Raw genomic sequence first — 13,105 nt, forward strand, 5'->3', positions numbered from 1 at the left:
TATTGTTTCTTTAAGAGCAAAGTAAAAAGGAGAACGATGATTAAAACCGCAGTTCTCAGCACACTTCACGTTGTCAGTACCAAAATCTGGACTTTGACCCCATAAGTGAGAGACTGTTTACCAACAATATGCACTTCAAACAAAACAGATACTTTTACTAAGGTCCATGCACCAACAAACAAAATAATCAGAAGGACTTTGAACAACAGAGCAATACTGGAATATGATGTACACCAGAATGGCGAACATCTTGAAATGTTAAGATCTTACTTGGTAACTTTAATGTACAAGTTGGACAGGAACCAAAATATACAATAGGGTGCTAACTGGTACATAGCAAGACCAACAGAAATGAAAAACAGCTTGTTGAATTACATACACCTGTCCAGGAAGCAAACAGCTTGATGATTAACCAAAACAACAGGAGGAAGATTCCAGGTAGAGCATACTGATTTGCCTTTAAGAACAGTCCAGAGATAATGTCAAAGTCAAAATGGCGATAAATATAAACTACAGCCCCTATTTTCAATAGTAAAGTTCAGACTCACAGCTCTTAACAGAAAGAGCAACACAACAGCTTTGTCCCAATTTGACACCAAGACAGTAAAAGTAAATGAATTCAAAGAGAGCTCTATCACTAGAGAAAGACATCAAAAATATAAAATGTTGTTTGGTATAGCCTGCAATGAAACAGCAGGGAACAAGAAGAGAGAGAAACGTGTGGCAGAATGACAACTGCAGACAGACACTGAAGGATCATTTAATCACTTGAATCAAATACCTACAGGAGCTGGGTATATCAGTGGCAGACATGGAAAACCAATACATCTTTGGCACAGCTGTAGCAAAGTTTGGGACTTTCTGATATGAGAAACAAACAACCAATTTTTTGTTTTGTTTTGGGGTGCAAAAACAGCTTAGACAAACAAGTGGTGCCAAACGGTAAGACGAATGCCATGCTTAACACAGCACATCGATAAACATATGGTATAAACAAAAAATTGAGAACTATTGTGATGATTGTATGCTTGCTGGAGTGTCTAGATGACTAACAAAATACATATAATAGAGGGAAACATTCCACGTGGGAAAAATGTATCTAAAAACAAAGATGATGCAACTTACCAAACGAAAGCATTGGCATGTTGATAGACACATGAACAAACACAAACACACACACAAAATTCAAGCTTTCGCAACCCAAGGTTGCTTCATCAGGAAAGAGGGAAGGAGAGGGGAAGACAAAAGGATGTGGGTTTTAAGGGAGAGGATAAGGAGTCATTCCAATCCCGGGAGCGGAAAGATTTACCTTAGGGGGAAAAAAAGGACAGGTATACCACACACACACACACACACACACACACACACACACACACACACAGATATCCATCCGCACATATACAGACACAAGCATGCATAAATACAATTATAAAGCAAAATTCTTTGTAGGTAATACACAGCATAACACTGCACCCAAGCTGTACCCAGCATATAGTATAGTACAATGTCATCAAGCAACAAATTCAGGAGCAACAGGTGTGTACGTGCCAGAACGCTAAGACACAAAGAAAAGAATATAAACTTTCATGAGAAAATGACACTAACAGGAATCTCTCATCAATAAGGACAAAATAAATGTTCATATGCCTGACACAAGGTACACTGCTGAGTTGATCAACTTTACAAACAAAACAGGTATACCTAAAAATTTACTACACAAGTCACCATACAGTAATGTTTAAGAGTTTTCTTCTGTGGAAACAATAAGAAATCAGTTCACTGTGCGGTATTAACTAAAACTAATAGAGTATAATGGGCATCATATACACACAAAAAGCAAATATTACAACTATGAATTTGAAAGCAGCATTATGATATTTACCTGTATTACTGTTGAAGTCATACATCTTTAAAGTGTTATCCAAACCACCACTATATGAATGAACTGCATCCTGTAATTCAATAAAAACATGTATTTCAATCAGTTTCAGGTATTAGATGTAATTAACAGCATGTCCTTTACTACAGAAATGTTACAGCATAATTGTATTGGATATGCATCTCACAAATTTTGTTGTCTGACTTGCAAAACTGGAGGTATTTCCTCCTGAAAAGTAAATTCTCCACAGTATTGATTAAATTAATGATGTTGCAATACTTGGCTCAAGAATGTTGCAATACTTGGTTCAAGGAAAGAGCTGGCATGATAAAAATGACATAGTATACATTGACAGATCTCACAATGTGGAAAAATGAGGGATAGCAGTCTCTTCAGTATTTTCAGGGGCAACGATCTTGATGATTGACTGATTTGGCTTTGTAACATAAGCCAACATGGCCTTGCTATGTTATGACTGCAAACAACTGAAAAAAGTCATTAATTTGGCTGAGGGCAGGCACCTCTATTGTATGGTTCAATACAATGGTATCTTCTTGGGTAGAATATTTCAGAGGTAAAATATTCCTCCATTCGGATCTCCGGGCAAGGGCTTCTCAATATTATGCCTTCATCAGGGAAAACAAAAATGGCATTCTACAGGTTGGAGCACGGAATATTAACTCACTTAATGGAGTAAGTAGTAGGCTAGAGAATTCAAAAAGAGAAATGGATAGGTCAAAGTTAGAGACAGTGGGAATTAGTGAGGCATTGTGACAGGAAGCAAAGGACCTTTGAGTAAATGTTTAAAAGTACAAAATCAAATGTGGATAAAGCAGGAATAGGTCTAATAATGAATACAGAAATAAGAATGCTGGGAAGCTACTATGAACAGCCCAGTGAACACAGAAAGACAAAGCCGTGAGAAACAGTTTTGTACACAGCTTAATTTAATCATTCCAGACACTTTCTTTAAGACTTGCCAAAGAACACTGCATACAAATCAGCAAAATATTTACCACTAAGCAGGGATTCACCAACTCTCCACCATCCAACGAGTAGATACAAAGAAAAAGAGATTATGAAAAACTTAGAACACTTATGTAGCATTGTCTCTTCAGATGACATCCACCATGTGACTGGAAACAGAATACACAAGCTTCCAAATTGTATGGCACGGACTCTCCATTATATCCGGGAGAAATTCCCATATCATTTTGATCGTTTGTGAAAAATCCTCATGCACTTGCGTGAACCTCTCAAACAGATAAAGGCACATCATTACCTCATCTGAAATTGTGTAAAACGGATATGTTCCCAAAATAACATATTGTCTGATGTAGTACAGAAAGTCCTTGTTACCTCATTACTGTATCTCACATCACTTTCCAGACTAGTGAAGTTGACTTAATGCTCAATGTGCAGGCCCATATATTACTACAACAATAATGAGACACTAGTATACATTGATAGTATAAGTAACAGATAATTGAAGAATATGCAAGAATTGGCTAAATGAAAGTTTTTGAGAACAATCTTTTTCCCTTGTGAAATGGTTCCATGTAAATCTTCCAAGAAATTTGGAGGCTGGCATCTGTTTTACCCATGAATAGGTATATGTGGTTGTTCAACCTTAAATAACATCTGTGACATTTGTTCCATCTTCTATAATAATACAACCATGTCAAATGGACCTTTCCATACTACTACTTTTTTTTTTAAATTAGCATATCTTATGTTCTAAAAGGAAGTTTTTGGAACTGTTGTGATATTTAGTGATTGTCAATCAAAATTTCATTTATTGTATTTTTTCTATTACATTTTTAAAATCAATTTCTTTATATTGTCTCTGAAAACATTAATTATCCTATGAAATGAGATTTGTTAGTTTTGCCAGTTATCAGCAACTAAACTTATTTTTGGTAATGCACAAATTATTCAAAAAATCCATTATATATATTACGACACACAGTCATTCACTCTTTACGAAACTTGTCTGTATTTCAAATAATATTTTCTACATAAAGTACAGTCCAATTTCATTGACATCCATGAAACTCTGTACTATCAAAATATTACAGCCTTGTTAACTTTGCTTTTTCTGGAAAGTGTTGAAGAGAGGAAATTTGTGAGAAGGGTTCTTAAGAGCATGGACGTGCGGAGTGAAGTCAGGGACTTGTCTCCAATGTAACTATGTAATATGCATTTATAAAGATTCGACGATATATGGAAAATGTTTATTCAAGACTGTTTAGATTTTGATTATGACGAAATTCAGAAAAGTGCTTAATTTAAAAGTTTGTACAGTTACATTATGAAGTGGACTGAAACTGATTATCAAAATAATTGTTACAGAAATGCATTACACAGAATCATCGCTATTGGAGACAATATTTTGTTTGTAAAACATGTCAAAACCTCAACCCCTTCAGAGAACATATCAAATGGTTCAAATGGCTCTAAGCACTATGCGACTTAACTTCTGAGGTCATCAGTCGCCTAAAACTTAGAAGTAATTAAACCTAACTAACCTAAGGACATCATGCCCGAGACAGGATTCAAAACCTGGGACCGTAGCGGTCGCTCGGTTCCAGACTGTAGCGCCTAGAATCGCACGGCCACTCCGGCCGGCCAGAGAATATATCCTGATTAACTAACAGGACGAGCTGAACCATTAACTATGAGATCAATAATTCAAGACGAGTATAATTTTCTAACTACTCTTTATTGCTACAGTCAACAAAGGCGCTGCCTATGCACAATCACTGTTCTCATCCATCATTAATTGCATATGTTTATGTCTGCTACTTCAGATAGAAACATTATAAAAACTTCAATTTCTATTCTTCTCATTATTATCATAAGTATTAGTCATGAACCATGGACCTTGCCGTTGGTGGGGAGGCTTGTGTGCCTCAGCGATACAGATGGCTGTACTGTAGGTGCAACCACAATGGAGGGGTATCTGTTGAGAGGCCAGACAAACGTGTGGTTCCTGAAGAGGGGCAACAGCCTTTTCAGTAGTTGCAGGGGCAACAGTCTGGATGATTGACTGATCTGGCCTTGTAACACTAACCAAAACGGCCTTGCTGTGCTGGTACTGCAAACGGCTGAAAGCAAGGGGAAACTACAGCAGTAATTTTTCCCGAGGGCATGCAGCTTTACTGTATGGTTGAATGATGATGGTGTCCTCTTGGGTAAAATATTCCGGAGGTAAAATAGTCCCCCATTCCGATCTCCGGGCGGGGACTACTCAAGAGGACGTCGTTATCAGGAGAAAGAAAACTGGCGTTCTACGGATCGGAGCGTGGAATGTCAGATCCCTTAATCGAGCAGGTAGGTTAGAAAGTTTAAAAAGGGGAAATGGATAGGTTAAAGTTAGATATAGTAGGAATTAGTGAAGTTCGGTGGCAGGAGGAACAAGACTTTTAGTCAGGTGAATACAGGATTATAAATACAAAATCAAATAGGGGTAATGCAGGAGTAGGTTTAATAATGAATAAAAAAAATAGGAGTGCAGGTAAGCTACTATAAACAGCATAGTGAACGCATTACTGTGGCCAAGACAGACACGAAGCCCATGCATACGACAGTAGTACAAGTTTATATGCCAACTAGCTCTGCAGATGATGAAGAACTTGATGAAATGTACGATGATATAAAAGAAATTATTCAGGTAGTGAAGGGAGACGAAAATTTAATAGTTATGGGTGACTGGAATTCGAGAGTAGCAAAAGGGAGAGAAGGAAACATAGTAGGTGAATATGGATTGGGGATAAGAAATGAAAGAGGAAGCCGTCTGGTAGAATTTTGCACAGAGCATAACTTAATCATAGCTAACACTTGGTTCAAGAATCATAAAAGAAGGTTGTATACATGGAAGAATCCTGGAGATACTAGAAGGTATCAGATAGATTATATAATTATAAGACAGAGATTTAGGAACCAGGTTTTAAATTGTAAGACATTTCCAGGGGCAGATATGGACTCTGACCACAATCTATTGGTTATGAACTGTAGATTAAAACTGAAAAAACTGCAAAAAGGTGGGAAATTAAGGAAATGGGTCCTGGATAAACTGACTAAACCAGAGGTTGTACAGAGTTTCAGGGAGAGCACAAGGGAACAATTGACAGGAATGGGGGAAAGAAATACAGTACGAGGTGCATTCAAGTTCTAAGGCCTCCGATTTTTTTTCTAATTAACTACTCACCCGAAATCGATGAAACTGGCGTTACTTCTCGATGTAATCGCCCTGCAGACGTACACATTTTTCACAACGCTGACGCCATGATTCCATGGCAGCGGCAAAGGCTTCTTTAGAAGTCTGTTTTGACCACTGGAAAATCGCTGAGGCAATAGCAGCACGGCTGGTGAATGAGTGGCCACGGAGAGTGTCTTTCATTGTTGGAAAAAGCCAAAAGTCACTAGGAGCCAGGTCAGGTGAATAGGGAGCATGAGGAATCACTTCAAAATTGTTATCATGAAGAAACTGTTGCGTAACGTTAGCTCGATGTGCGGGTGTGTTGTCTTGGTGAAACAGCACACGCGCAGCCCTTCCCGGACGTTTTTGTTGCAGTGCAGGAAGGAATTTGTTCTTCAAAACATTTCCGTAGGATGCACCTGTTACCGTAGTGCCCTTTGGAACGCAATGGGTAAAGATTACGCCCTCACTGTCCCAGAACATGGACACCATCATTTTTTCAGCACTGGCGGTTACCCGAAATTTTTTTGGTGGCGGTGAATCTGTGTGCTTCCATTGAGCTGACTGGTGCTTTGTTTCTGGACTGAAAAATGGCATCCATGTCTCATCCATTGTTACAACCGACGAAAAGAAAGTCCCATTCATGCTGTCGTTGCGCGTCAACATTGCTTGGCAACATGCCACACGGGCAGCCATGTGGTCGTCCGTCAGCATTCGTGGCACCCACCTGGATGACACTTTTCGCATTTTCAGGTCGTCATGCAGGATTGTGTGCACAGAACCCACAGAAATGCCAACTCTGGAGGCGATCTGTTCAACAGTCATTCGGCAATCCCCCAAAACAATTCTCTCCACTTTCTCGATCATGTCGCCAGACCGGCTTGTGCGAGCCCGAGGTTGTTTCGGTTTGTTGTCACACGATGTTCTGCATTCATTAAACTGTCGCACCCACGAACGCACTTTTGACACATCCATAACTCCATCACCACATGTCTCCTTCAACTGTCGAATTTCAATTGGTTTCACACCACGCAAATTCAGAAAACAAATGATTGCACGCTGTTCAAGTAAGGAAAATGTCGCCATTTTAAGTATTTAAAACAGTTCTCATTCTCGCCGCTGGCGGTAAAATTCCATCTGCCGTACGGTGCTGCCATCTCTGGGACGTATTGACAATGAACGCGGCCTCATTTTAAAACAATGCGCATGTTTCTATCTCTTTCCAGTCCGGAGAAAAAAAATCGGAGGCCTAAGAACTTGAATGCACCTCGTAGAAGAAGAATGGGTAGCTCTGAGGGATGAAGTAGTGAAAGCAGCAGAGGAGGTAACAGAAGAAATATTGAATTTAATTGATGAAAGGAGAAAATATAAAAATGCAGTAAATGAAACAGGCAAAAAGGAATACAAATGTCTCAAAAATGAGATCAACAGGAAGCCCAAAATGGCTAAGCAGGGATGGCTCGAGGACAAATGTAAGGATGTAGAGGCTTATCTCACTAGGGGTAAGATAGATACTGCCTACAGGAAAATTAAAGAGACATTTGGAGAAAAGAGGGCCACTTGTATGAATATCAAGAGCTCAGACGGAAACCCAGTTCTAAGCAAAGAAGGGAAAGCAGATAGGTGGAAGGAGTATATAGAGGGTCTATACAAGGGCGATGTACTTGAGGACAATATTATGGAAATTGAAGAGGATGTAGATGAAGATGAAAGGGGAGATATGATACTGCGTGAAGAGTTTGACAGAGCACTAAAGACCTGAGTCGAAACAAGGTCCCGGGAGTAGACAACATTCCATTGGAACTACTGACAGCCTTGGGAGAGCCAGTCCTGACAAAACTCTACCATCTGGTGAGCAAGATGTATGAGACAGGCGAAATACCCTCAGACTTCAAGAAAAATATAATAATTCCAATCCCAAAGAAAGCAGGTGTTGACAGATGTGAAAATTACCCAACTATCAGTTTAATAAGTCACAGCTGCAAAATACTAACGCGAATTCTTTACAGACGAACGGAAAAACTGGTAGAAGGCGACCTCGTGGTAGATCAGTTTGGATTCCGCCATGTTGGAACACATGAGGCAATACTGACCCTACGACTTATCTTAGAAAATACACTCCTGGAAATGGAAAAAAGAACACATTGACACCGGTGTGTCAGACCCACCATACTTGCTCCGGACACTGCGAGAGGGCTGTACAAGCAATGACCACACGCACGGCACAGCGGACACACCAGGAACCGCGGTGTTGGCCGTCGAATGGCGCTAGCTGCGCAGCATTTGTGCACCGCCGCCGTCAGTGTCAGCCAGTTTGCCGTGGCATACGGAGCTCCATCGCAGTCTTTAACACTGGCAGCATGCCGCGACAGTGTGGACGTGAACCGTATGTGCAGTTGACGGACTTTGAGCGAGGGCGTATAGTGGGCATGCGGGAGGCCGGGTGGACGTACCGCCGAATTGCTCAACACGTGGGGCGTGAGGTCTCCACAGTACATCGATGTTGTCGCCAGTGGTCGGCGGAAGGTGCACGTGCCCGTCGACCTGGGACCGGACCGCAGCGACGCACGGATGCACGCCAAGACCGTAGGATCCTACGCAGTGCCGTAGGGGACCGCACCGCCACTTCCCAGCAAATTAGGGACACTGTTGCTCCTGGGGTATCGGCGAGGACCATTCGCAACCGTCTCCATGAAGCTGGGCTACGGTCCCGCACACCGTTAGGCCGTCTTCCGCTCACGCCCCAACATCGTGCAGCCCGCCTCCAGTGGTGTCGCGACAGGCGTGAAGGGAGGGACGAATGGAGACGTGTCGTCTTCAGCGATGAGAGTCACTTCTGCCTTGGTGCCAATGATGGTCGTATGCGTGTTTGGCGCCGTGCAGGTGAGCGCCACAATCAGGACTGCATACGACCGAGGCACACAGGGCCAACACCCGGCATCATGGTGTGGGGAGCGATCTCCTACACTGGCCGTACACCACTGGTGATCGTCGAGGGGACACTGAATAGTGCACGGTACATCCAAACCGTCATCGAACCCATCGTTCTACTATTCCTAGACCAGCAAGGGAACTTGCTGTTCCAACAGGACAATGCACGTCCGCATGTATCCCGTGCCACCCAACATGCTCTAGAAGGTGTAAGTCAACTACCCTGGCCAGCAAGATCTCCAGATCTGTCCCCCATTGAGCATGTTTGGGACTGGATGAAGCGTCGTCTCACGCGGTCTGCACGTTCAGCACGAACGCTGGTCCAACTGAGGCGCCAGGTGGAAATGGCATGGCAAGCCGTTCCACAGGACTACAACCAGCATCTCTACGATCGTCTCCATGGGAGAATAGCAGCCTGCATTGCTGCGAAAGGTGGATATACACTGTACTAGTGCCGACATTGTGCATGCTCTGTTGCCTGTGTCTATGTGCCTGTGGTTCTGTCAGTGTGATAATGTGATGTATCTGACCCCAGGAATGTGTCAATAAAGTTTCCCCTTCCTGGGACAATGAATTCATGGTGTTCTTATTTCAATTTCCAGGAGTGTAGATTAAGGAAAGGCAAACCTACGTTTTTAGCATTTGTAGACTTAGAGAAAGCTTTCGACAATGTTGACTGGAATACTATTTTTCAAATTCTAAAGATGGCAGGGGTAAAATACAGGGAGCGAAAGGCTGTTTACAATTTGTACAGAAACCAGATGGCAGTTATGAGAGTTGAGGGGCATGAAACGGAACCAGCGGTTGAGAAGGGAGTGAGGCAGGGTTGTAGCCTGTCCCCTATGTTATTCAATCTGTATATTGAGCAGCAGTAAAGCAAACAAAAGAAAAATTCGGAGTAGGTATTAAAATCCATGGAGAAGAAATAAAAACTTTGAGGTTCGCCGATGACATTGTAATTCTGTCCGAGACAGCAAAGGACTTGGAAGAACAGTTGAACGGAATGGACAGTGTCTTGAAAGGAGGATATAAGATGAACATCAACAAAAGCAAAACGAGGATAATGGAATGTAGTCGGGTGATGCTGAGGGAATTAGATTAGGAAATGAGACACTTAAAAAGTAGTAAAGGAGTTTTGCTATTTGGGGAGCAAAATAACTGATGATGGTCGAAGTAGAGAGGATATCAAATGTAGACTGGCAATCGCAAGGAAAGCGTTTCTGAAGCAGAGAAATTAGGTGACATCGAGTATTGATTTAAGTGTCAGGAAGTCGCTTCTGAAAAGTATTCGTATGAAGTGTAGCCACGTATGGAAGTGAAACGTGGACGATAAATAGTTTGGACAAGAAGAGAATAGAAGCTTTTGAAATGTGGTGCTACAGAAGAATGCTGAAGATTAGATGGGTAGATTACGTAACTAATGAGGAGGTATTGAATAGAATTGGGGAGGACAGGAGTTTGTGGCACAACTTGACAAGAAGAAGGGACCAGTTGGTAGCACATGTTCTGAGGCATCAAGGGATTACAAATTTAGCATTGGAGGGTAAAAATCGTACAGGGAGACCAAGAGATGAATACACTAAGCAGATTCAGAAGGATGTAGGTTGCAGTAAGTACTGGGAGATGAAGAAGCTTGCACAGGATAGAGTAGCATGGAGAGCTGCATCAAACCAGTCTCAGGACTGAAGACAACAAGAACAACAACAATAACAACAACAAGAGCAACATTAGTCTGTGGGCACAACGGTGTTAGAAGACACAAACCTAGAAACTTGATGATTGTAACCGATTGCACTGCCTGTAGGCTTCATTGGTGCATGATGCATTAAAATATTGTTTGGTTGGACAAACAGTCAGCACATTAAAAAAAAAAAAAAATAACTACAGACTGTTTTTAAAACTATAATTGCATGCAGTATCTTATAATCATCACATACTGCATTCAAAAAATAACTTTTTGATAGACTAATAGAAGTTTTATCATTCTGTTAGCAGTTAAGTCTTGAGAAAGTGGGAGGGGGAGAGGGAGGGAGATCGAAGTCAGGAAGGATGAAGAAGAATTCATCTGTCAATAGTCAACAGAACCAGCCGTGTATTTACCATAGGTCATAAGGAGTAAAACTAAATCTAGATGGCCAGATGGTGATCTGAATTACTGATCTCCTGGATATGAGTCCAGTGTCTTACCCACAGCACCATATTACTTGATACTGGTAATGTACTGACGACACGCATGGTGTGGGTGAACGGCTTGCTGCTGGAGGTGGATGGAGGAATGAGCGATAAATGCAGCCAATCAGGTAACATAACACTTTACAGACAACCTCAACGATAGTTCAGCGTACAGACTGAGGACGACAGGGAATGAGCCTCGGATTCAAGTGCACCAGCATGGACATGGCAACGCAGGATTCCTCATGGACAGTAGCGGGTGACGCTGTTACCACTGCAAGGTGACAGCAGGAAGCCAGATGGAGGTGCAGCTGCTACACGGAGTCCAGGTGCCAGGGCTGTGCTCTCAGGCAGCGGTCATTGATTTGTGGCTTGGAAGAGGCAGCGTCATAGATGTGTCAATGTTTGGTGCAAGCTGTGCATCATCGAAGGGTGCAGCTGTGATGAACCACGAGATGCACTGGACCTGGAGTTTATATCTGGGTTCTCAGTAATGACAGCTATTGGAGAGCCACGTTCCAGAGTCATGTCGCAATGTCTGGATCGATGGCGATGCACAAGGACTTAGGCGCGGCTTGACTGGCAGTTCAGTAAGATACGTTGCCGTATCACGTGATGTCCCTGTCCCCCTGGCATGTGGGTGCATCAACTGCAGAAGCTGCACCTCTTCTGATGATGTGTTAGCAGAGGTGATGTCTGGCAGGCTCATTCCAGCATGCATGACACAGGAGCTGATCATGCAGTCCAATAACCAGCACCTGCTGTGGTGCTGTTAACATTACAGTCTCAGTCTTCTCCAAGTTCTGTTATAACTTTATCCCATTGCTATTCTTCTCTCCTATGGAAACTAATCTATCCAAGATTCTGGCTGAAACACTGTCACTGGTTTATTTATAATTACAAGCCTCTCACATTTCAACTTTTACTCCAAGTGTCAGTTTACCTTTAGCACTATTTACACTTCTTTTTCTTATTGATCATGCTAGCACTTGGCTCACTCCCAAGCCTCTAGTCCCTAGTTTTGCTTCTACTACTTTGTTTCACTCACTATGTGTGGGTCTCTGATAATATTGACTAATATGGACCCACAGGTTAAAGGGAGGTAAAGGTGAGATTTGGGCAACTCAATGGCTGAGGTGCAGTACACAATACTTAGTACTATCGCTATTATGCAAGTGGCTGATATGCTGGTCCCTATGGTCGTCAGTCAGTGGCAACATTTGGCCCAATGCATCTTCACATGATCAGGTGGATGTTCCATCGTTACCCAACCATGTTGTGCTGCTATCATCTGGTCTAAGGCAGTCAGAAGGGTTGGGCTTAATGAGGTGTTTAGGTAAGTCAGCTTTTCCTCGGGCAAAATCTCTAATGGTGTGTCCAGTAGGTAAACTAATGAGTAGTTGGTGTTTATGGTTGTGGTTCTGGTTGCAAATAACCAAAAAGTACAGCCTGATGTGTTGTATTGTGTACCATTTTATTTTCAGCAATCTCTGCCCCTGTAGCTCTATGCACTGGGCACCACTGAAATTTCTGTTATCGCAGTAGAACCTATAAGTGCTTTTCCCATCCGAGGACTTTGTTGGCACAATTACTACCAGTGCTGATAATGACCAAGTACTTTCTTCCATAATTCTATGCCAAAGTTGTTGACTGATAAATTCCTCCATCACAGTTTGTGAGCAATATGGGACTCAATACAGTTCCTTGTAAAAAGGCAGCTCATTCCCAGTGTGAATTCTGTGTTGAACCACAGGTATAGCTGGCAATGGTCCAGGCAGGTTAAATAATCCTGCACATTCCTCCAACAACTTCTCCATATCTACTCTATTACACTCTTTCAGATGTGACACCTTTTCCCTTAGTGCAGTTAAATCAACAGACTGTCCTGGCTTCTGGTGTTCTAAACTGAAATCAATTTCCAT

At 42.1% G+C, this 13,105-nt stretch overlaps 1 protein-coding gene across 2 annotated transcripts in view; it reads right to left on the reverse strand.

Annotated features, from left to right (window-relative positions):
* Positions 1–13,105, reverse strand: part of LOC126187924 (mitotic checkpoint protein BUB3) — a 71,530-nt gene that overhangs the window by 44,456 nt on the left and 13,969 nt on the right. For both annotated transcript variants that reach the window (XM_049929286.1, XM_049929285.1), the window contains exon 3: positions 1,883–1,952. In XM_049929286.1, the coding sequence (XP_049785243.1) occupies positions 1,883–1,952 (70 nt within the window). The remainder of the gene's footprint in view (positions 1–1,882; positions 1,953–13,105) is intronic.

Source organism: Schistocerca cancellata, chromosome 5 (assembly GCF_023864275.1).
Source record: "Schistocerca cancellata isolate TAMUIC-IGC-003103 chromosome 5, iqSchCanc2.1, whole genome shotgun sequence".
Classification (NCBI taxonomy): domain Eukaryota; kingdom Metazoa; phylum Arthropoda; class Insecta; order Orthoptera; family Acrididae; genus Schistocerca; species Schistocerca cancellata.